Source organism: Lingula anatina, chromosome 9 (assembly GCF_051362555.1).
Source record: "Lingula anatina isolate TDL-2025a chromosome 9, LinAna3.0, whole genome shotgun sequence".
Lineage (NCBI taxonomy): Eukaryota > Metazoa > Brachiopoda > Lingulata > Lingulida > Lingulidae > Lingula > Lingula anatina.
In genome coordinates this window covers 7917535-7941538 of record NC_141775.1, presented here as the reverse complement: position 1 = coordinate 7941538, position 24004 = coordinate 7917535, and the positions used below count along the sequence as shown (strand labels likewise).

The 24004-nt window shown below is 36.8% G+C and overlaps 4 protein-coding genes across 14 annotated transcripts in view; 1 reads left to right on the top strand and 3 right to left on the bottom strand.

Moving 5' to 3' along the window:
* LOC106151033 (neprilysin-1) overlaps positions 1 to 335 on the bottom strand; it is a 46126-nt gene extending 45791 nt beyond the window's left edge. For 6 of the 9 annotated variants that reach the window (XM_086995094.1, XM_086995098.1, XM_086995093.1 and 3 more), the window contains exon 1: positions 150 to 308. The gene's annotated coding sequence lies outside the window, so the exon portion shown is untranslated. Of the gene's footprint in view, positions 1 to 70 lie in introns of all 9 variants that reach the window. The other 3 variants (XM_086995097.1, XM_086995095.1, XM_086995096.1) reach the window with 3 other exon arrangements.
* Positions 315 to 11908, top strand: LOC106175843 (uncharacterized). 2 transcript variants are annotated; one of them, XM_013557995.2, is made up of 13 exons: positions 315 to 483; positions 1318 to 1661; positions 1831 to 1979; positions 3516 to 3596; positions 4344 to 4578; positions 4847 to 4875; positions 5227 to 5373; positions 5762 to 6694; positions 6962 to 7052; positions 7565 to 7744; positions 8081 to 8193; positions 8480 to 8629; positions 9299 to 11908. In XM_013557995.2, the coding sequence occupies exons 2-13, from the start codon at positions 1361 to 1363 to the stop codon at positions 9494 to 9496; spliced, it is 2607 nt and encodes an 868-aa protein (XP_013413449.2). In that variant the 5' UTR covers positions 315 to 483; positions 1318 to 1360; the 3' UTR covers positions 9497 to 11908. The 2 variants fall into 2 exon arrangements, with proteins under 2 accessions (XP_013413449.2, XP_013413450.2); XM_013557996.2 differs by lacking the exon at positions 3516 to 3596.
* A 1163-nt stretch (positions 11909 to 13071) lies between these two features.
* On the bottom strand, positions 13072 to 20020 carry LOC112041434 (uncharacterized). Of its 2 annotated transcripts, none has more exons than XM_086994970.1 (8): positions 18703 to 20020; positions 18068 to 18145; positions 17449 to 17751; positions 16488 to 16637; positions 15496 to 15681; positions 15014 to 15118; positions 14316 to 14419; positions 13072 to 13483 (listed from the first exon to the last, which is right to left on the bottom strand). In XM_086994970.1, the coding sequence occupies exons 1-8, from the start codon at positions 18746 to 18748 to the stop codon at positions 13298 to 13300; spliced, it is 1158 nt and encodes a 385-aa protein (XP_086851096.1). In that variant the 5' UTR covers positions 18749 to 20020; the 3' UTR covers positions 13072 to 13297. The 2 variants fall into 2 exon arrangements, with proteins under 2 accessions (XP_086851096.1, XP_086851097.1); XM_086994971.1 differs by having other exon boundaries at positions 16488 to 16634.
* A 163-nt stretch (positions 20021 to 20183) lies between these two features.
* Positions 20184 to 23935, bottom strand: LOC106175833 (sperm-associated antigen 7 homolog). Its single transcript, XM_086994972.1, has 7 exons — positions 23745 to 23935; positions 23247 to 23314; positions 22875 to 22963; positions 22302 to 22386; positions 21752 to 21841; positions 21113 to 21260; positions 20184 to 20827 (listed from the first exon to the last, which is right to left on the bottom strand). The coding sequence occupies exons 1-7, from the start codon at positions 23821 to 23823 to the stop codon at positions 20619 to 20621; spliced, it is 768 nt and encodes a 255-aa protein (XP_086851098.1). The 5' UTR covers positions 23824 to 23935; the 3' UTR covers positions 20184 to 20618.
* Positions 23936 to 24004: the final 69 nt, after the last annotated feature.

Sequence of the window (24004 nt, the reverse complement as noted above, 5' to 3'; positions counted from 1 at the left end):
TTACTTGCAAATTTGCTGCAATATAGCTGCAAATTAGCAGCACTAATTTTTCTTGCCAACTCCTGCATACTTGTTGCTGCAAACTTAATTGTCATTTTGCTTAGGGAACCCCCTTAAATAATCCCTAAATGAAAATTCATTGCATTCACATATTATCCAGAACCCATCCATTCGTTCTAGAAGCAGAATGTTTTCAGAACAAGTTGAAAACATGAAATAACTTGAACTGATCATGGAAGTTTGATAAACTTCCCTGGACTGAGAGAACAGAGATGTGCGTCTCTCCCGCCGCCACCATTGGTCCTGATTGCGTTAGTTGAGCCAAAACTTCGCAGACGACGCAATATTCCGCGAAGCATCGCTTGAAAACAAAGATGGCTGGATGAAGCCACAAGGACAGCGGTCGCTGAAAAGAAAAAGGATTTGCATCGTGGTATCTTGTCCTTTGCGCTATTTCAGCTACGGGATTGGCATTTAACAGAGGTGAGGCAGTATATGACTGGTAATTAAAGCTTAAAGCACGTCAGATTGTCTAGAAATGTATCCGAACATCTGCCGCCGGACGGGGAAGGATGGTCTAGACGTTTATAATTGTTTACGTCTGTGTGATTCAGTTAACGTGCAGGCACTCTTACCACTATTAAATTAGTTTTGGCGTAGTAGCTTTCTGTGAGGTGTTTTTCTGAGTCTTCTATCCTGCTTTTAAGACACAGAACAGGACAATTAGACGTAAGAAAATTGTAGGAGCCTTATCGTAAGATTTACAATAAAGAACAGGATCCTGAATAAATAATTGGATAAATCTTGGACATAAATAATAACGAAATTCGTAATTTTGTCCATGAATGGATCGAATGCAAATAAAGGAGAAATACGGTGACATTGATAAGCCGTGGTCAAATGACATGATTACCCATTTATAAAGAATGACCACAGTAGAATTTGTTTATTTATTATCATTTATTAATTGACTAATTTTTGCTTCAGCAATATCAAGTGCATACTGTGAAATGCAAAATAAATAATATGTGATAGAACTTTTTTGACTGAAATACTCGATATTGAGGTAAAGAGGTAATGCATTCCCTAAGTAGCTAACTCCATGTTATGATAACTAGTGAATAATTATTTGGGCCTTCTCAGTTTAATTGTATACTTGAGCTTTAGACTGGTAGGTGTCCAATCTTCATCTTTGCACTGTTGGTTGAACTTGAGATGCTTGGCATGTTGGAGTAGAAAGTGTTCTTACATTAAAAATATTAACATATATTGTGCTACATAAGAAATATAAACTAAAAGCCCTCAATATAATTCCAGTTTTTCTATTGAGTGGACACGGAAGGGCCATCAGTGCGTCGCCATGTCAGACAGTCAGCCACAGAGTGGTGGGGGCACCCCAGCTTCTTTGAGTAGTGTCAGTCCAAGCTCCTCTGCCACGCCCCCTGCCAGTGGCAATGCTATAGACCCCAACACCCAACAAGGACCAGTTCTGCCCCAGCAAGGCCTGGGTGTGGTCCAGCAGAATATGGGTGTGTCACAGGGAAACATCCCCCAGGGCCTGCCCCAGGGTATACAGGGGGTGCAGGTTGTTCCCAACCCTGCTGGGATGAGTCCGCAGTATGTTCAGTTCTATAATCAGCAGATGATGGCCCAAATACAGGGTGAGATGAAAGCACTGTACTCTCTCTCTCTCTCTCTCTCTCTCTGTATTTATGATTAGAGGATTAATTTCAGTACTAGAAATCAATTTTTGGAGGCCAAAATTTATTAACAAATGTGGATGTAGTATTCTGAATGTGCCCAGAAATAGTTGCAATACTTTCCTTCCAGCATTCCAAGCTTTCCAGAATCTTCAGGCCATGAACAGACCTACTGGTATAGGACCAAAGTCTCCAGTAGGCCAGCCTCAACCATCTCCTACTGGGCTAGTGTCCCCAGTACGGGGAATACCTCCAGCATTTTTTACAACTACAACTATGGTAAAGTATACAATATGTATATATGTACTGAAGCATGCTATTGTTAGTCAGTAGTAATGAGTTTGGTTTGCTTTGCTGATATGTGTTTTGGGGTGTGGGAAAAAATGTCATTTCCTAGTAAACTTAATGCTATTCTTTGCACATCATCAAAGGGAAAAAGCATTTGATTTTATTGCTTTGTGTCACATACTATTCTTTTACCAAATAAGCTTTGCTGCTTTGAATGAATTAGATTGTATGTTCATTGTGAAGGGCTGTGTTGAAGCTTGTGTGACAATGACCATTTTTCACTCATATGATACGCAGCAAGTTTACAACATTTTAGTTGGAAATGAAGGAAAATATGCACGCTCTGCATGTACGCACGTTTGCTTGGCATTCAGTCACACACAAACACACACTCACACACCCTTCAACCAGACTACAAGACTTGGTTATCAAACAGAATATTGCATCAATTCTCTGTGTCATTGTACTTTTCCTTCTCCCTTGACGTCAGATTTATTATGGTGGCCTCTCTTCATTAAAGCCTCTCCATCCCCCTAAATTTTGGTGTCCAACTAATTATTGCCATCTGCCCTTCAGCCTTAGTATTACAACAGTGACTCTTGTGCTAAATACTTACATAAGTTCTCAATCACCCTGAGTTTCTGAGTCCTGATTGTAATCTGTTTTTTATGCCAGTGTACATTCACTGTGAATGCTAAACTGAAATTGGCACCTCTTTTCTGCTTATTTATCTGGCTTGACAGTCATTTTATGTGACTAATTGTTGGTAACAGGTATAGGACGTCTAGGCTCACTTTTTTTTGGTTAGAAAATGTTTTATGTTAGAAGCTTATTGTTTAGCTTTTTATGGTAAATTAGTATAATGTCATATCACATTTTTCTCAAAGTGCCATGATAATTACTAAAAATATTCAGTTTTAAGTTAGATATTTATAGTCTGAGGTATCTTGTCTTATTTGTTGAATTGTTTTCATTGACTTCTTACCATTCTTTTATGTCCATTTTTCCTAAGGTGTTAACGATAGTTTGATCTAAAATGAGTCCATCTTTGAGATATTATAATTAATGATATTTTGGATCTATACTCTAATTTTACCTATTTATATCTGTAGTTAGTACTAATATGATAATTTTGTGTGTTTGGCCACCTGCTGAGCTATGTCTGTAGTAACTGTAGCTCATTGGGGTTCAGTTCCAGCCTAAATTTAAAGCTGGGTATAATTCTATGAGATTAATTTTTCCTTTGGTTAACAGGTCAGAAAAAATTGACTTAGTTTATATATGTTGATATATAAGTTGATTCTCACAATCAGATCAATTTCAGCGTTAAAAAAAAAAAAAAAAACATACGGTAATTTCTACATTTTCACTTTCAAAAGAAAATAAATTTAAACTTGTGGGAGATATGGGTAAACTATGTGAGTTTTACCAAAGGCCTATCTAATTCTACCTCGATGCTACAGTTCTGCAGCGGTGTGTCTAATACTTCTAATACTGTGTCCTTCTTCCTCCTCCTCCTGCTAACAGCCGGGACCCATGAAACTGCCAGTGTCCATCCCTGTAGCAGCAACGGTGGCTGCTTCCTCAGTGGCCCAGCCCGTTGCCTGGGTAACAATTTATAATATGTGATTAATATATGCTTCAGTGGAAAAATGAATGGTTCCTGGGCAGCAATATTTAGTAGTTTTTAATGTGTGTGTGTGTGCGTGTGTGTGTGTGTGTGTGTGTGTGTACATGTGTGTGTGTTTGTGTGTAAGAGAGAGAGAGAGAATGTTATTTTTAAATACTTAAAAGTAATTAATTATATACAAACCTATAAGTGCTATTCTTACTATTATCCCTTTTGTGCTACATTTTTCAACTAACAACAACTGAACCAGTATGCTGCTGCATGGAAGTTGCTATAAAAGTCTGTAGGGGTTTGCCCAAATTGTGCATTAAAATCTAAAGGAAAGATGATAAAATTGCTGGCATGTAAATGATGTAATACTTCATTCAAACAGCTCCAAAATCATATGCAGTTAAATAACTCATGATGATTCCAGCAGTTCTCTTTGCGCTTTGTGGCTGATTTACACCTTGACCAAACCTCAGAGTCAGACATTTTTTTCTCACTAGCCTCATGATTGTTAAAGCAAAGTACACAGATAAGAATTAGAAGTATGACATAAAATAAATTACAACTGCTAGTATAATATGAAGTATAGTTAAGAATAGTAGAGTACAATGTAATACGGTACAGTATCTATAATATAATGATACAACCTCTGGTACAAAATTTCTCCTCTCTCTCCCTCCCCTCCTGCCATGCCCCTCAATACAGTAATTTAAAATAACAATTTCTGTTTCCCTTAGGGTGCCCCCATGAAGTTGCCAGTGTCAGTCCCCATGACAGTGACATCCGGAGCCCCTTTCACGCTGGTCACCAGCAGCAGTAAGATGACCTACGTCACACCAGGTGGAGCCACTGTAGCAAAGCCACCATCTGCACCAACCACTCCCGTGCCACACAGTATCAGCATGGCCAGTAAGGTGCAGGTGTCCCGACCTTCCAGTCAGCCGGGACAGCCTCTGTATGTGGGGCAGCCAGGTAAAGATGGGATAGACTGTTTGTATGTGTGAGTTCACGCAGTCATTGACGTTGACTGAGGTTAGTAGTATGTTGCTTTCAGACCTAAGAAAGGTGACCTTGAGTTATGGATGTGACATCAAGTGGGTGTAGATTTGTTGAAGGTTGCTGACTGAATTTTGTATAAATTATTTATTTATTTATTTATTTATTTATTTATTTATGCATTTGTTTACAATGCTTGTGAAATATTATCATTTACCAATATATCGATGTTTTAATGTTTCAGGAGTGTCCACAATACCAACAAGTATCCAGGTAAGAGGACTCTGAATATAGATTTTTTATTAAATGTTCAAATGGAGATATTCATCAGGAAGGGGTAGTTTTCTTACATTTTTATCATTCATAATTTTTATTCATACTTGTTCAGATTATATAACAGTGTCTTACTTAGCCATGTAGTGTCTCTATTAGTACTTTTCTAGCTGTTCATTGAAATATAAACCGATAGCCATACCTGTATTTTCAGGCCAAGCCTCTAGTGGGAACAGTGGCGCCCACTGACACCTCCCAGGTGATACATTCCCTTGGCGGAGGTCTGCTCTCTCTCAGTGCTTTTTTAGCTGTTCCTTGAATGATAAAGTGATAGTCATACCTTATTTTCAGGCCAAGCCTCTGGTGGGAACGGTGGCGCCCACTAGCACCTCCCAGGTGATACACTCCTCTTCCCAGTCCTCACAGCAGATCCCTCAACAACAACAACAACAACAACAACAGCAGCAGCAACAGCAGATTATGACCAACACAGGACAGGTGAGTATACAAGTGGAAATGAGGATTGGTGTAAAATTTGAGTTGCACTTGGTTTTTGTCGTGTGTACATTTGTGCACACTTACAGGTATGTAGAAACTTTTGAGCACCTGAAAATGTAGCTGAGAACCTGCATTATACATAGGTGAAGATAAGAAAAGAAAAAAAGATTTGTAAAATATTTATTCAATAAAATTAATTGCACTTTTGTACTAATATACAATATATTAGGAATACATTACCTTGTCAAAGTGTCAATTCATAGGATGGTGCTTTTCCTCCTTTTATATTTAACATTCTCAGTTCCATACCTTACTTATTTCCTATCTCATGTAATAACCACATGTATTTCCTATCTCATGTAATAACCACAGATATTTTCTATCTTAGGTAATAACCAATACAGGGCAGGTTATCACAAACCCAGCAGTGTTAAACCAACTTCAGGCCATGGGGCTACAGACCACCACCCTCCCAGTGGCTGCTGGGGCTCAGCAACAGTTCATAGGGTCCCAGTCCCCCACCATCTTGGCCAGTCAGCCTGTCTTTATACGAGCAGCAGGTCCGCTTCAGTCCACCCCCCAGGGTTTAATGCAGGGGGTGGTGAGCATGCAGGGGGGTACAACTGTAGTGTCCAGCCCCTCATCAGCAGTTCCAACTTCTGTCAGGCTTGCCAGCCCCAGGGGTGTGGGAAGAGGAGGAAATGGGAATGGTACTAGTATAGCCGGGTCAAGACCTAGGGGACCCAGGGGTATTAATATGCCCTTCCCCAGGATTAAGGCGCCCAAAATCCCAGGTTCACGACCAAGGGGACGCCCACCTAAGATTAGCACCTCTCAGTCAATAAGCACTCCCCCCAGGACTTTGGTGCGTCCTATCCGGCCCATTGTCTCTTCCCAGCCTGCACCTCTCACTTTGCCCACACACATCCAGGTGGCGGCTTCCTCCCAGCATCAAGTGCTGGTTACCCCTCAGCCCATGGAACTGAGTCAGCAGTCTCTACCTCCTAATCTTCTCCTGCCTTTACAGGCTCAACCCCCTTCAATCCAGCACCAACCCCCTTCCTCCCCCTCTCCACCCACATTAACCCCCATCCAGATTCAGAATCAGAATGGAGAAGTGGAAAAACCGGTCTTGAAGGCCGAGGGAGCAGTGCCACCTACAGTTGAGAGAGGAAGTCAGGCTGTTACCATGGAAATGAATGGAGGCCACCAAGAAGTGCTGCCCCCTCCTGGAGAAAAGCAGAAGGCTATTGTTAAACCACAGGTGCTCACCCATATTATTGATGGGTTCGTGATCCAGGAGGCAGCTGAACCATTCCCAGTAAGTGCTTTCATTTTTGAATGTAATTAAAATCAGGAAACAAGGAAAACATAATGAAAAGTTACCATTATTATATGAAATAACAGTACAATGTACAGGAATGTTTGAAATTCACAATTTTAGTTTGAAAAATGTTTTTGTGTTTATTTTTTCAAAGAGTAAAATAATTTGAAGTTGACATGGGGCTTCAAGGAAAAAAATATTAAAAACCATCGAAATCCATTTTGATACTTATAACTTAATTTTCATTTAATTTCTACCTTTCAGGTGCAACGGTCATCACTTTTGACCAGTGTCCAAAACTCTGAGAGACCAGCAGTGGGTGGACAGGCAGAGGATGAGTCTAAGGACAGGAAAGGTCAGTTTGGGTAACATGGGCAGCCTGTTCTGCTTAAACCCTCGTCACACTTATTTGGATTCAGGAGGAGACAATAGAACCAGGCAGAAAGAAGAATTTTCAAAAATCGCACCACATTCAGTTTTGTTTACCTAATACCCAAGTCACACCAGAGTTATTGGAATGTGCTAGTATGAGCTTGGCCATTGGCTCTCATTCACCTTTCAGATGCTATATCATTTAAGTTAAAAAAAATATGGGTTGATCTTGGAACTTTCCATAATTTTAGATAATTTCAGTTCCTCCGTCAAATGTATCTGATTAATTTTGATCTGCAACAGTTACTTCAACTCAATGGAATTACTTCTGTTACTCTTAACACTTCTCTTACTGTTTGAATTGTTTCGATAGTCTGAAATGATAATTTTATTGTGTAGTTCATTTGTTTTTATTTTAAAGAAATTAATGCTAATAATAATAATTATTATTATTATAATTCTCAGCAGATTACATTCTTTGTGTCATTCTTTCAGAATTTGATGACCAAGCAAATCAGCCCATGTTGAAGTGCGAGTTCTGTGGGAAGGTTGCTCCAGCCAATAAATTCCGTCGTTCCAAACGGTTCTGCTCCATGGCCTGTGCCAAGCGGTACAATGTTGGTTGTACAAGGAGACTTGGACTCTTTAAGAAAGGGGACGGACTACCACATCAGAGTAAGTAGTATTTAAGTCTTCTGGGGCTCATTCCACCAAAAAAAAAAAAATAATAATAATAATGATGGGACAAGACAGAATGATGCAAATATACCACAAAGTGTGAACTACAAAGAGTTGCTTTTGTAGTTAAGTGACCCCATCAATTGATTATCCTCTCTTAAAGTGTTTGATGCTTCGGTGGAGGAAGAAAAGAAATTTTCTTGACTATTAAGGCTTGTAACATATTGAAAAGTATTTTCTTTTTAGTGTCTTCAATTTTTTGTTCCAAAAAGTTTATAATAGTGATTGTGATATATCATGGTACTAAGAATTGAAATGATTGGTTCATTCCAGATCCAACCAAGCAGCTTCAGAAGAAAAAGAAACTGATGAGATTAAAGAAGGGTTGGCAGCGCACAAAGGGTGAAAGAATGATGTACTCCTCTCTGCCTAGAGTGAGAGAAACGGTGGGTATATTATTAGTGTACTTAGGAGATTTACTTAAAAAATTTCATTTTCATATTTTGGTGTATTTTTATTTAATTGATTTTATCATTATTTTTATTCAAACATGTTGCATTTCAATAACTAGCACGTTTTCACCCGAATAAGCTGAAAAAAAAGTCAAATGCAAAGTTTGTCATTTTCTGTAATAAAAATTAAACTTGTGTTTTGGCTATACATGGCTTTTGTGTGCATGGATCAAATGCAAGCCTCCAAGTCCTTTTGATGTATTGTTTTAAATCATTCCAGGCACAAGCTGGCAATGTCACTGAGAGTGGTGAAGATCAGAGCAGTTCCCAGAGTGTTCAAGATGAGAGCTCATCAACCACCCCTCCTTCTACACCACGAGACTTCACCATGGAACCCAGTGAGCCTAGAACACATCCTTCCAAGTGGTCGGTAAGTTTTCGCCCCAAGTCCTGGGCATTCTTGTGTCAGTCACACATGGCAAACTTTTGGCCCAGCAGTATGATCATGCAAGTACTCATAAAATCACCCTTCACTGGGGTAGCGCTAGCAATTTTTTTCGCTTAGCCATATCACCACATTTTTGTCAATTTGTTATCAAACTGGTTATAATTTGGCTAAAACATGTCAAATCAAGCCCTTTTTCTTTAGCCAATTTAAGTCAGTTTTAGCATTCGGCTAAATTGGCGAGTGTTAGCTCTACCCCAGCTTCATAGTGATTGGTAATTTAACAGGATTTTTGTCATTTGTGGCGGACTATTGGGTCATCATTATGAACATTAAACATGCATGTACTCGGAACCCCCCACCCCCCACCCCCTCAGAGTGGTTGGTAAGTTAACAGGATGCAATGCAAATTACAGGCCAAACTAGATAATATATATATATATATATGTAAAAGAATAACAGTAGGCCTGTACCCTCTTTGCCCTTCAACCTTGTAAGTAGCTTTAACAGTCTCAACCTCCAGGTCTAAGAAGTGTTCAATTTGTCTGAAACATGCAATGTACAGGCTAGTCCAGATCGTACATAAACTAACTGTTAAAGTAATTGTTGTTGCTTTTCTTCCTTATTACTAATTTTTACTGTCTCAACTTCCAGGTCCAAGAAGTGTATGACTTTATCTGCAGCATGCATGACTGTGCGGAGTACGCAGACCAGTTCAGGTCTGAAGAAATTGACGGACAGGCATTGCTGTTGCTGAAAGAAGACCACTTGATGTCAGCAATGAATGTGAAACTTGGCCCAGCACTGAAAATTTGTGCAAGGATCAACCAGCTTAAGGCTGAAGACAGTTAGGCCATTGTAGTTCAGTGCTAGAAAAAGTGATCTGTCTAAGGAAGGATGGAGGGCACTTGAAATTACATTGGAATTGAGTCTGTTTAAATTAGATATGATTAGGGAATAGGTGCCAGGGTTGGTGACTAAGGATGGACAGCTGGAAAGTTAACATTCTTCCTGCACATGCATGGGTGCGTGCATGCACACACACACCAAAGTGAAAAATAGGGAATGAAAGGATATAAAAAGAGGCCTGGGTGGGTGGATAGTGATGGAGGATATAGATTAAAATGAAGGATCAAAGCAAGGTGGCATCACAAGGGTGTACTAGAAAAAAAGGAACTTAATTTTTTTTTTAAATCAGACTAAAATGAATAAAATAGATGGGCTTGTGCTTCCGATACTTAATTTTTTTAAACTTGGAAATATGTGGGTTTTATTAGGTAGTCCCAAGGAAAGGTGTTTCTCATCTTTTTAAGACTAATGGAATGCACACATTTATTTATTTATTTATTTATTTATTTATTTATATTTAAATTATATTCTGCCTTGTGGCCTGGCCTTTAAGCAGGCAGCTTATAAGTCAGTGGTTTTACATTTATTTATTATAAACATGATAAATAATATTTTTACGTATGGAAACTATGTTGTATGGTTTTTGAATGTGCATTCAATGTTTTGTCCTTTTCAGGGCCACTGATTGTGTAGATTGTTTGTCGTACTGTACCATGGCATCATTATCAGTTCTTTTATATAGGAAGATATTTTTTTTTTGCCAGCATTGTTTGAGGATACAACATTTTTCTTTGACTCAATCTTTGATGGAGTAAGTTGTTTGAGCAAAAAGGGACAATTCCAAAATGGGAATGGACAAGTCCATTGTCTTTTACCTCCATGCAGTTAATCAAAATGAAAAATAGTTCCAGACTCCTGAAGTCATGAAGTTGATCAAGTAAGACATTTAAGAGCTTGTTCTTGCCAGTAATGTAAAAATCATTATCATGGATATTGTGAATTAAATAATGTATGCTTTTCTTTTCAAGGTGCTTGAATTAGATATCACCAAAAACTCTAAAATTGGCATATTGAGCAAACCTTGTTGACTAGGAGTTTACTAGAAGTGTTTTACTTAGAAGGTGGGCATGGATGCAGTGACTGTTATAAAGATTTTTGACATTCAAAAAAAAAAAAAAAATTCAATTCATACCTCATAAAAATATAGGTGGTTATATGCATTAATGCTAACATATGTTCATCACAATCCCTTTTTCAAGAAAAAGTTATTTACAAAGTCAAGGTTTGTTTTAGGTTTTAGTGGAACACTGGACCTAGGCAGTAGTGGTTTGGAAAGTTAATTTTTTTCTCCACAGGCTGTGGTCAATTAATACACTGTTTTTAGGAAAATGTTTCTTATAGTTGAAGCATTAATTTGCTTATACCCCCTTTACACTGGATGGCGCCCTTTCTGTGACCATGAAATTGGCAACGCTGTGGTCTTAATAAGGAGGCACGAGCGTTGATTTGGTATCAGAATGAATGCTCAATGGTCGGCCATTTGTCGGCACGTAAAATATTATAATTTTTTAACTCTCAAATGGGGCCGTACTGCTGGACGCAGAAAGGACGCCGTCCAGTGTAAAGGGGGCTTTACATGTTGAGAATTGTGCATGATAACCAATAGCACTCTGCGATTTTTTCTTTACAAAACTTTGGCATTAATAGCCCAGTAAGAGTTTAAAAAATGCCCCATCTCAAGTTGAGTTCATTAAAATATATTTATGTGTCACTTGTTGATTTAATCTGAGTAATGTTTTGTTCCCTCACAAAATAAATAGGAAACATTTAAAAGATTACTCATGAAGGGTCATCAGTCATAATGGTAATTGTTTAACCTGCACAGCAGAACTCGCTGTGAGCCTCTCAGCAATAGACTTAAAGGTGGATCTGTTTGCTAGTTTATATAAGCCTTGATAATGATAAGTGACTGTGTAATTGTTTTATAACAAATGAATATTGGGAAAAGTGCACTTCTTGAAATCCCAAATATATCGATGTTTGTGTTTAAATATTGATTCTAAAGAAAATATGAGGGTCTTTAATCACCGTGTTGTTGTTAAGTGATAGCTTATTCCTGATAATTGCCTCAGTTATGGATATTTGTGAAACTGCCTTCGATGTACATTGGGACATCCCATCTCATAGTTGAAATGTAGTCATATTAAGTTCTTTTATTATTGTTGAAATCAGGTGGTACAATTCACGTGAGAAACGTTATATATAAGGAGGATCATGGGTTGTGTCCGACTTCACTGCCATTTTAGAATTAGTACGTTTAGTTTAATATTAAAAATGTGTTATGATGGTATATGTTTTAACATACTTCAAAGAAGTATTTATGTTATTCTTAGTAAATACCGAATATAACAGAGATCAGCGTGTTGGGTTGTCTTTTATTGTTTTATTTTTCATTTCAAAATTCACGGAGAAGTGGTGTTTATGTTATTTTGTGCAAGTTCTTGGTGTTCTTATTCCATTAAATATTCACTGGTCCCATCCCCCTTCTTTATTTTATTATTTCATTATCAATTGACAAATAGCTCAGTTTTTCTATTTTGACGACACAAACTACTCAAGAGTTCCCCCTTGGCTAAGTTTTCTGCTAGATTTTTCTAAATTTATATTTTTTCTCTCTACAGTAAAAACAGCACACTGTGCTATATTTAACGAACAATGACGAATCTACCATTTCTATACTTTTGAAAGTGGAATATGAAACGAAGAAAGAAAAACATCTGAAATGTGACAAAACAGTTTTGTTTGAGATTACAAACATTTAGCTTTGCGTGCACTTTGCAGAGGATAGTTTCAGATTACAGGAACCGATGGCAAATTAGAGAAATGGCTTCTTTTTTACAGTGAAATCGATACCTTTTAACAAAAGACGGGGATTGTATTGAGTTGAAACTGTTGTTTGGACATTTGAGGTTACGCTATTAAAGATAATTGCTTTCAAAATGAAATAACATGTTGTCACCTACAAAAGGCGGTTTGGGTGAAGGGAAGAGGATCTCTTTAGCAGCAGGTGGATATGCATTTGTATGATTAGATATAAACATCAAAAAAATATTGGCCAGGGTGAGGAAAAGTATGTTGTTACTTGCGCTGGTCGGTTACTTGGGAAGTTGGGGAAGAGGCATTTCTGCTGCAAAATCAGCCACGCACTCCGATTTCATGTTGTTTTACAAGTCAGTTCTGTGATTTTACATTGACCTAGATTACAATTGCCACTGCTGCTGAACGTAGGAAAGGCGTCGTAATTCCAAAGTTAAGACATCGGTTAGATTTGATGATTGAATAAAAACGATGAACAAATCTTAGCTCTTTCTTCAAGTAGTTGCTATGAACAGGTCAGCAGTTCTAAAAAGATGTTGCAGATAACATTCTGCTCATAATTTAACTTGCAATTGATCGAGCCGAAAACTAGAAATTCTGTATATCTTTTGTTTATTTGAAAACATTTTGATTACTTAAGATATATATATATATATATATATATATATATATATATATATATATATATATATAGTCTTTTCCAAATAACATTCTTGATCTCAACGCTAAGATCAACTTTCGACTTCAATTCTTCTTTGAAAACCAGCCCAGGCCATACTAACCACTTAACTAGTCACTATTTATTATCATTATAATCATATAGACGATCTACTTAGATAGTTCATACAAAAAAAAAAAAAAAATTTTTCCACTCTCAGTTTTCAACATATGCCTTCTGTGCTGTTATAACGTTACGTCGTAATTTACTCAACTCGTCCCGTTGGTTGCTGTTTCAGTGCTTTCCGTCACCATGTCTGCCATCCCCGTAAACATTGCCGTTATGGTGGTTGGCATTGCGGTTTGCATAGGAAAACAACCGATACTTTTGATAAATGTGTGCGTTTCCCTCTGAGCCAAATGGATCACGGGCATCTGGTCGAACATCTCGCAAAACTAGAATACAATTAGCGTACCAAATATAAATATAGCCAATCCCATGTTAAAATACTTGTATTGTTACGTGTATATCAAGTATGTTGACAAGCTGTATATTTAATGGAAATTTTTAAAACTTATTTTAAATATTCATATAAATCTCAAGAACTGTGCGTTTTAAAATGCAACGAAAGTAAAAAATATAGTTAGTTTTGCACGAAAACGACTATATTCAAATAAAAACCTTAATATAGAATGCACACAAGTATCTATTACATTTTATTTGATAAAATTTGGACACAGAGCTATATGTTTAATCCAAACTACATTTTTAAGCAAATAATATTTCAGAAACTCGTATTATCTCTATGACAGATGAGGAAAAAATTATGTGTATACACTTGTGTTAAAAATAATATTACCACGTGTCTCTTTTGCCAAGCGAGTGACCTCCTCAGAGGTCGGCATTTATCGCACCCATTCGGAATGCATCGGACGATTCCGAGTCATTGAGCGCATTCAGAACAAGTTGATCCGTGGACTAACAGATCCGAGGAATAAATATGGCCGTCCCCACTTAAAAGCAAGCCGCCTCATGTCCTGATGCCCTCCCCGCCTCCACACGCGCCGTTCCTGCAAGCCCTAGCGATTAAACTTCAGAGCCGACATTTAATCCGTTTAATGGCTCGAGTGGAGGCGGGGAGACCATCATGGGATTAGGCGGCTTGCTTTAAAGTGGGGTCGGCCATATTTAGTCCACGGATCTGTTAGTCCGCGGATCATCTGTTCTTAATGCGCTCTTTCGTAAAGGTACGTATAGTTATCCGTGGATGGTCAAAATATAACCTACCTTGTATACGGCATCAAACTGTGCTGCGACGCATGTGTTATCCGCTATACAAGATTTGGAACACTCCTCTGACGCTGTGTCATTGATAATTCTCTTGGTCATACCTAAAAAAAAGTGTTCGACACAGAGAGTGTGATCTCGGCGCCTCTATCAGTATGATTCTGTAGGCCTTCAGAGAGAGAGAGAGAGAGAGAGAGAGAGAGAGAGAGAGAGAGAGAGAGAGAGAGAGAGAGAGTGTTTTATCCATCACGCTTATACAGCAAGACCTTAAAATAAAAGTTCATCAATTCTGGTTTCTGGTGAACGATTGAGTTGAGTTTATAAGTTGATTTAATTCTGCATTCTGTATGAGAAGCCCTTACTTTTAACAAATGTCAAACAAATTTAAAAAAATTCCTAGAAATCTTGACGCTTTTATTTTAATTACCAAGGTATATCTAAAGGTGATAATAATATTACAATTTATAAAGAAGTTTTTTTAGGTTCAAAGTTTCTACTTTTTCAGCCATTCTGATCATGGTGGATTTCACGAGTAACGTAATTTAGTCATTAGAGCTCAAAATGTGTTTTTATATAGTAGATCGTGGTTTTAAATAACCGTGGTGATAAACAGAAACCAGCTGAAATTTACAGGGAAATTAATGTTTAATTATATAAAGGTCAACTCGCATTGTATGCCTTTAAGAATCTCAACAGACCCAAAAGATTTCCTTCATCAAAGGTGAAAGAAAAGTCTCTGTACTCCACCATTTCACACTTGCATCGGTCTGACTTTATGAACGCCGACCAGCCAAATTCACGACCTGGAATAGTTATAAAGATTCTCTAAATTTAATAACTAAAAAAACTCAATTGAATATTATCAGACATTGAACAAGCATTTTCTTATACAATCTTGTAATTATAATGGGGGAGGGGGGTCTAGAGTTTACTGCTGTAAATTAAAACTTTGCAAATTCATATTTTTCGCGCAATTCTATCCGTTGTGTTAGTATGTTCTGACACCCATTAAAAGGATAAATGGAGTCTAGGATCGGAATGAAATAAAGCAGGAAAGACGAGGGCACGAAAAAAAGAGCATTCAAACTGTTCATGGTTCTTGATGTGTGTGTGTGTGTGTGTGTGTGTGTGTGTGTGTGTGATATCTATTTTACATCTGTTTGTCCTTGTTACGCATCACCTGTCATCCTTACGTGCTCCGAGAGGTAGCAGCCTCGTGTTCTAATATGAAACGTCCCTATTCCGCACAATGGGGTACCAATGCACAGCTGATGGCAGGCCTCTTCACTGGCAACTAACACATTTACCAGGTCGATTCCACGAGCGAAGTACGAATGGCGAAACACGATCATTTCAGGACACGATTCTTCATGGAAAAACACAAATGACAAATACCATTAATGCTTCTGAGCTCCATCATGAATTGATTTAAAATGGTTGAATAGCCTATTTAATTGTTTTTGGTAACCTAAACTGAATTACACCTTCACAAGCATGATTCCATTCTTTTTTCATCAAAAGGAATTTATTCAACCTTTTTTCTTAATTCAAAAATTAGTAAACCAATAATGGTCTCGGGAATAAATCGGTAATATACCAGGAAGATAATGGTATAAATGATAGTTATGACAATTCAATTCAAGTAGACAATTCATCTACTGACTAACTATCATTTATACCATTATCTTCCTGGAAAGCATACATAAAGAAACACTCCGGTTTCAAGGCAAGAGGAAGACCGAGGAAGAAGTGGGTAGATGGAGTACGAGAGACCTTGCAATCGAACAACATCCCACTCATATCAACCAAGTATTCCAGCTCGCCAGAGACAGAAAACTCCAACTTTTTCTCCCCTCGACACCCTTAAGGGTACAAGAAGGATGAAATAAATGTCAGTAGATAAGTGACTTACTGGTTATATACTAGTATATATATAATAAGGAAGTAAGCAAGCGTGTGACTTAGTTATCCAGTTTTAACTAAATAAGTTGGTAACTAATTTAATTGATACTAACTACTTAAGTTAGTCACTAAGATTTCACGCAGATCAAACATTACCATTTTTGGAGGGTGGGGGTAAAAACTGTGCTTGAATCCGTTGTCAGTTTTTTCAGGACTTTGGTGTTTCACTGTACACGAAGAACGTCTTCAAAGACCATGTTGTTTTCATACCTTGTGTAGTCGACTGCAAGGTTGTAGTCCCTTCTGTTGTTATAGGTTTCGTGGTAGGTTCAGTGGTATGTTTTGTAGTAGGTTCAGTGCTTGGCTCAGCACTAGTGGTGCTCATTGAAGTAGGTTCAGTGGTTGCTATAGTCGTAACTGCTGAGACAGTAAAATATTTGGTGTTACAGATAAACGGAATGTCGAATATATACGTAAACACTATATACATCGTACAAGACTCTTCAACTAAAATGAAATGAAATTTTTATTTAAAAAATGTCGAAACCTTCGATAGCTACAAAGGCATCTCAGGTTGAACTTCATTTACGAGTGTCCACCATGTACCGTGGCGTGTTTCTAGTGAATATGGGTCGAGCTATCTTGAAAACGTTCATATAAGTAGGCCTAAGTGGTTTGGCTGCGATTTGTGCAACATAAAAAATTAACCAAATGTGGACCCTGGAATACTAGAATTGCTGCCTGTCCAAGCCCATCGTAACCAGACAGCCCGCTGAATAATTGGGACATATTGGAAACTGTGTTAGTACAGGTATGCGTCAAATAATTTTTCCTTCGAGATCATTGCAAGATTTACATTGTTTCCTGAAATTTTCAAGGCAGTCGGCTGAACCGTTGGGTCATATATATTAGCAAAAGATGCTAATACGGGTACGCGTCAAATAATTTCCATCTGAGATTATTGCCCTTTGGGTGAAAGACCTACTCACTGATTTTTTCCGAAATAACCCAGACAGACAGCAGAATAATTGGTTCATAAAATTTGTTAATATGGTACGCGTCAAATAATTTTTCGTTTGAGATTATTGCACTAGTGGCCCATCGTGTGAAAGACCCAGTAACTTTTTTCCCCGAAATAACCCAGACAGACCGTTGAATCATTTGGCCCACCCACACCGTTTACAGCGCTCATTGTAATAACCTGACACAAAGAACAAATAGGTTTTCCTACCTTCAGTCGAACCCTCTTCTGAAGTAACATTAACAGTCGTAGCCGTGGTAACGGCAGTTGTTATTTCAGTAGAGGCACTGATATTTGCTCTGGCCGAGTCAAATAAGGCGGTGGTGTCGTTCACGTTGCCCCTTACGTCGCCTAGCATAACGAAGATGACGGCTGCGGCGGCTGACGCCATGCATACGAGAACTAGAACCACAAATAATGCTATCATATATTTGCGTTTTCCCTTGTCGGACTTTTCATTACCACTATCGGTTTCCTCGTGCATGTTTTCTCCGCTTACGCTGTGGAAGATATCTGTAGTGTAAATAAAAAGCAAAATTGATAAATAATTAGATAATCTAAATTCAAAATTTAAACGGCGAGATATAATATAATATAATATAATATAATATAATATAATATAATATAATATAATATAATATAATATAATAACTCCATGCACCATAAACGTATGGAAACGACTTTGGTAAATTGAAAAAAAAAGTGAATTTTGAGTTATCTTTAAATATCATGGGTTTGCATGTAAAATTAAGTCGCAAATTATAGTCCGGCGGCTTACAGCATGCATGCATGAAGAACTTAACGCACGAACAACGCTAAATATATTTACATTTTTTCTTGTCGGACTTTCTATTACCATTGTCGGTTTCCTCTTGCATGTTTTCTCCCTCTACGCTTTGGGAGATATCTGAATTGTAATTACAAAGTGGAATTGAAAAAATTATTAAAAATTCGTATTTGAAAATTACTACGAAGAAAAGTTTGTAATACAATACAATACAATACAATACAATACAATAAAACACAACACAAGATAACACAGCGCAATAACAATTACAGGAACATCGAGACAACTTGAACTTTAAGATTGGGACGAAACCTTAACTCTACGGACCGAACAATTACTGAAATGACTTTTTGGTGAATTGAAAAAGTTCTCACTTTTCAGTTTACCCTGTCCGTAAGGGTTCGCACCTAAAACTCAGGTACAAATTGTTTCATCTTTTTTTTTTTTATTAGGCATCGTTCTTTTGGTAACAACTGAAGATTTTTAAGTTCCATGTAAAAAATACCTTGTAAAAATGTGCGTTATGAACATCGTTTCATCTCTTACAATTTTTGGATAATTTCCGGAGTATAATTCATTGCATTCCAATAACATACAATTTAAAATGACTTAAAGAATAACAGATTTGAAAAAAAAAGAAAGGAAACGAAAAAAAACAAAAAAAACCCAATTCTTACCTGATGATTGTAGTTGTTCCATAGACTCGGTACTTGGGTTAGCCATATCGGTGAACTAAGAAAATGTGACAATGCCTATAGCATGCACTCAAAAGATAGTCTCAAAAGAAGTCTTTAATGTGGCAGAACAACAGATGTGCGACTCCAGCCAATTCCTGTGCATTTTAAAGCCAAAGGGGTGTGCAGACAAATTTTCATTAGCCTACAAGATTCCACCATTCACATTCATTGCTGCTGTTCTGTAGACTTCTGTTTTTGATTGACAGATACATTTCATGTACTGATAGAAAGTAAACCTATAAAATACTGTCTTCTCCATAAATCCTGTCACATTTTCCTTTTTTTCATAAAATGTATCAAGATGTTATCATCACGATATATTTGACAAAATGGACACGCACCCAGACCTGCCATATTACCTGTCGCAAGCGCAGAGCCCATTGTATTCTCTTGTTCAAGGGGGCATTTTAAATGAGATAAACACATTTACCAAATAGATGCAGCAGGTACGCATCGAATCATTTTTCATTTTGTACTAAATGCACGAGTAGCCCCACAGGTGAAAGACCCCATTAGCTGATTATTTCCGAAACAATCCACGCGATATAGAAACTGAGGTATTAGGTCGAACAAATATGTATAAGCCGTAAAGAGACCTATGGGTAAAATAAGAACGACAAACAAATAATTATATTCTCGACTTGGATGACCACTTCAAAGTAGGTTGAAAAAGCCAGATTAACAGGGGGATGTATGTACAGTGATCCAACGTTTGAAGATTCAAAATTAACGTAATTGACAAACTTAATCGCCCATCCAACCATCAGAAATGTTACGGCGTACAAAAATACAACACAGAAAGAAGGAAAGTGATTAATTTTATATTTTTCTGCGGTTGTTTAAGCGGGTTTAATTTTCACCTGCTGCGCAGACAAGCATGTCATAGACCCCATTTCCAGAGATTAGATCGATCTACTTTAGATCGACCTAACTCCCTGGGGGTTCACGCTAAATAGCTGTCAGCCGGGCGGACACGAAAGTTAATTACCCCCTTTCAGCTTGTAGTAGGCGGGACGGATATTTAAGCCGGATTATCTGACAGTAATCTAGTGAGACTCCCCGCGGGGATAGATCGATCTAAAAGCTCTGGGAATACAGCCATAGATCCTTAATATACGAGTACTAGTACATAGGCCATGTGAAATGTTTTAGCGTAATTTGAAGGTTCTTCAACATATCTAGGAAGCTTTCTGATGTCTTTGTTTTTAGAGTGTTAATTAAAGATATCAAAGTCGGCGAGTAATTGGTTTTACACGTTAAAATTGAAGTTTGGGAGTCCTTTTTAAGATAACGCATGAATGGAGGGAAATGCGTTGCAGGGGTAAAATACTGTAGTATGAGCCTTATGTACTAAATTTGTAAGTATCAATTTAATAAGTTGTTGTATGCAAATACACTTACTGTGTAGGCAACAACCGTAGTGACATTGTGCAGCTTTTATTTAGGTGTGTGGGCCTATGTTTTTCTGCCTCTTCTGATATAAATGTGCAAACCTACACTTCAATTGTAGCTTTTTGTGATTTCTTTTTAAGATTCAAAATTCAACTTTAGTAAACATAATCAAAATAGATAGCAATTCTACTGATTCCAATAAGCAAATTTCAATACAGCTGTTTTTGCTTCAGTCAAATCACCATTTTATATAACAGCAGTGTCAAAAATGTAAAATACTAAATATCTTTTAATTTTCTAAAGCCACAACAGATTGTTTTAGGCACTAATAAAGAATTCTGTATGCCAGTGTATTGGCACAACTGACAGTATTTTTCATTTTATATAAAGTATGAATTATCAAATACCTGGCCATTTTCAAAGTCAATTTCCAATTTGTTTAAAATGAAATCAGTGTCTTAATATCAGCTTTGTGAGCTCTTTGTTTTATTTTTTGAGTCAATGTCTTGATTTTCCAAATGACCTTCACCTTGATTTCTGATTGCTGAATGACCTTGACTTTCAGTTGTATGAAGGTCACTTGGAAAATGATCAGTTTTCAATTTTTTCTTGGCTCTGCTATCTGCCATCACTTGTTCTATTGTGCGCTGGTCTCTTTTGTTTTCACTTGGAACTAAAAAAATGAAACAAAAATACACTTCATTCACACTCTGAAGTACACAAAAGAATAATCATGAAGAACTTTGAATTAGGATAATTCCTATATAAGCATATTATTTGTTCATATGTTATGAAATAATTACACATACAAATCATTATAATCAAAAAATCATTGGAAAAAGAAACATTCACCAGCAACTCCAATCTTCTAAACCTTTTAAAACTAAATTTCTATAGCAAAGTTAGTAATATTGTGAATTTAAAAGAGATTTTTTGATTATTCATTAAATAACCTTACCAAATCCATATGATTTATTTGCCAGGGTAATTTTGGCGGCATCTTTCGCTGAGGCTTTCCCAATCAAGTGCTCATATTTATCTTTATAGTTAGTCTGTGGTTTTGATGTGTCGGGTTTCCTCTTGGCCTCTTCTAACTTGTATTGTTCCTGCAGTGCAAAAATTGCACATATATATAAGTGTGTGTGTGTAAAACCAGCAAATATGAAATCCTGTTTTTAGATTTAACTTTTCATAATAGAAATTAGGGATACTTTGCCTATTATTTATTCAGAGGGTTTATAAATCTTGTACTCAAACCAAGTATGTCTAAACCTCTCTAAACTTGCCAGTGGGCAAGGGGCATTGGTATTACACTTTGATCTTAATAACACTTACTTCTGACAACCTATTATTTTTGTTTTAGTTATGGGTACAACATTTGGAAAAACTGTAAAACTATATACCTTTAAAACCTTTCTGTCAGGCCTATCTTTCTAGAAAGTTTGCAAGGAAGCTTGTTTTGTATAAAATTGATTATGACAACTGTTTTGTTTCAAGAACTGGATAAAAAACACATACTTCTAAAACTTTAGCTTGTTTTGTATCAAATTGATTATGACAACTGTTTTGTTTCAAGAACTGGATAAGAAACACATACTTCTAAAACTTTAGCTTGTTTTGCTTTCTCTGGATCCCACTCTTCTCCATTTCTGTAGGCAAGAATCTCCTCATCAGATGGCGCAAACTCCTGACAAGAAAAACAAAAAGTAACTTGAAAAACACAGAGAGCTGAGATCTCAGGCAAAGGAGCTCAATTCTAATTATTCTTAATCAATAAATAAATAAATTGATTCTTAGACTGCATTCCCACAGATTTTTAGATCGATCTATCCCCGTGGGGAGTCTCACTAGATTGCTATCAGCTTAGCCGGCTTAAATGTCTGTCCCGCCTACTATTTCCGGCTTAAATGTCTGTCCTGACAGCAATTTAGCGTGAATCCCCAGATGGATCGATCTAAATCTGTGGGAACCCAGTCTCAGGTAGTCCATTTCAGTGGCCATATGGCTGCTGATCTGGGGCCGCTTAAGGTGGAAAACCACTGGTAAGAAATAGATTTCAGACTTAAGTTTAAGAGAAAAAACTGTGAAGAAGGGGACATTAAGTAGATATCATAAGCATAGACGTAATGTGTCAGGATATTAAACACCTTTTTCCAAAGCATCACATATCTGTCCAACTCATCCTGTCCAAATGAAAAAGAAGTCAGACCAGCAACATCAGCTATTTCATGGCTGGAAATAAAAATGTTTTCATGATTTAAGAAGCAAGTATGAAGTAGAAAATTATAATACAGGTACTGGTAGTATGTGATCTGAGTATCTTAAATGTTTAAATCAATTAAGATGCAGTGTGTTAAAGAGAAAGACGGACCTCTCTTTTTTTTGTTTCAACAATTCCTACATTTGAACAATTACATACATATTTTGGTGTTGGCTAAATCAACAATAAACTGAAAAAATCCAAGTAATACTACTAGTATGCAGTATTTCTAAATAACTTTTTCCAAAGATTTTTATTTCTAGCATTTTGGTTAATAAGTGGAAATGCTAGCATAAGAATTACAAATAAAAAAAAAATAAATAAAAAAATAGAAAATTAAAAATAAAAACTGAATGGGTTTTATAATGGAGAAAGAAATCAAAATGTTCAAGAAAACTAAAAAGAATAAATACAAATTATCATATCAAACTCATAACTTTTCTTTGACATGTCTGCTTACACTGTTGCCCTATAGACTTTTTCCATACTTTCAAATTTGTAATTTTGCTTTGTATCATCCTTGATGAAAGCATTTATACGGGCCTGTATCTACAAAAGAAAAACATTAGGTTTAACAGTATATAAAATTCCTATACTTATATATTTTATATTTCTATATAGCATACAGGTGCTTTTGCTGCATTGAATAAAACTATAGAATAATCAGCATTTTCCTTTTGTTGTTACCACTCAATAGGACTTCATTTGTATTGTGTATATAAGCAACTGATACAGATAAATAGTATATATGTCATTAGGAACGTACTCTCATTTCTTATGTATCTTTGAAGCAATGACAATGAAATATAGTAAAAAGTCAAACTGGACCAACCTTTTCTTTAAAAGCTTTCATCTTTTGCTTTTCTGCTTGCTGTATCTTTTCAAGTTTGGCTTTCTGAGCTGTTAAAATATAATGAGATATATCTATATCAATATATGTTTATGCACAATCATACTGTTCTAGAGATACCTCATACTATATACCTGCTGGTTTGATACCTAGCGTGATGAGTGAAGCACCCCATTTCTCTGATGCATGAATGCAGCTTGTTATTCTTTGCCCTTCACGCAACGAAATCATTATACTCTGTGCTTCCCGACTTTCAGGATTTTCAACTTGCATTATCAGTGAGATCTGAATTAAGTTCAATTGATTTTTATTTTATGAACTGATGATTTTATTCCCCCCGTAAAGTGTGATCACTACCCCACCCCACCACCCCCAATGGGACCCTCATCTGATGGATAAAAAAGTTGCCATTATTATTGGTATGACTACATGCATGTACAAGTTCAGTTTTATAAGATTAAGTGAGTCAAAAGCCCATACCTTTCACTTTTTTCTTCTCCTCGTCCGCCATGCCCGGCGGCTTTTCCATGGTATCTAAAATAGACCCTAAAAGATCCATTTTGGATGGCGACTCAGGAAAATACTCAGTTGGCTGCGGGATCAACTTTAAACAATTATGGATTATTTAAAAATATTTCGATATTACAGCAATAATTATTTAAGTATTATGTTGACAGATATTATTTTTAAACTTTATATAAAGAATTTGGGCTAAAATATGCCAAAACAATGAAGAATAC

Excerpts from the sequence above, each read along its gene's own strand:
- LOC106175843 (XM_013557995.2), top strand. The coding sequence starts at position 1,361 with ATGTCAGACAGTCAGCCACAGAGTGGTGGGGGCACCCCAGCTTCTTTG. Across the intron at positions 4,579-4,846 it reads TCTGTATGTGGGGCAGCCAG|GAGTGTCCACAATACCAACA; the intron begins GTAAAGATGGGA and ends TTAATGTTTCAG. Across the intron at positions 4,876-5,226 it reads CAATACCAACAAGTATCCAG|GCCAAGCCTCTGGTGGGAAC; the intron begins GTAAGAGGACTC and ends CCTTATTTTCAG.
- LOC106175833 (XM_086994972.1), bottom strand. The coding sequence starts at position 23,823 with ATGGATCTTTTAGGGTCTATTTTAGATACCATGGAAAAGCCGCCGGGC. Across the intron at positions 22,964-23,246 it reads TGAAAGCTTTTAAAGAAAAG|ATACAGGCCCGTATAAATGC; the intron begins GTTGGTCCAGTT and ends TTTCTTTTGTAG. Across the intron at positions 22,387-22,874 it reads AAAGTCTATAGGGCAACAGT|CCATGAAATAGCTGATGTTG; the intron begins GTAAGCAGACAT and ends TTTTATTTCCAG.
- LOC112041434 (XM_086994970.1), bottom strand. The coding sequence starts at position 18,748 with ATGGCTAACCCAAGTACCGAGTCTATGGAACAACTACAATCATCAG. Across the intron at positions 17,752-18,067 it reads AAAGTCCGACAAGAAAAAAT|ATATCTTCCACAGCGTAAGC; the intron begins GTAAATATATTT and ends TTTACACTACAG. Across the intron at positions 15,682-16,487 it reads CTTGCAGTCGACTACACAAG|AATCGTGTCCTGAAATGATC; the intron begins GTATGAAAACAA and ends TTTTCCATGAAG.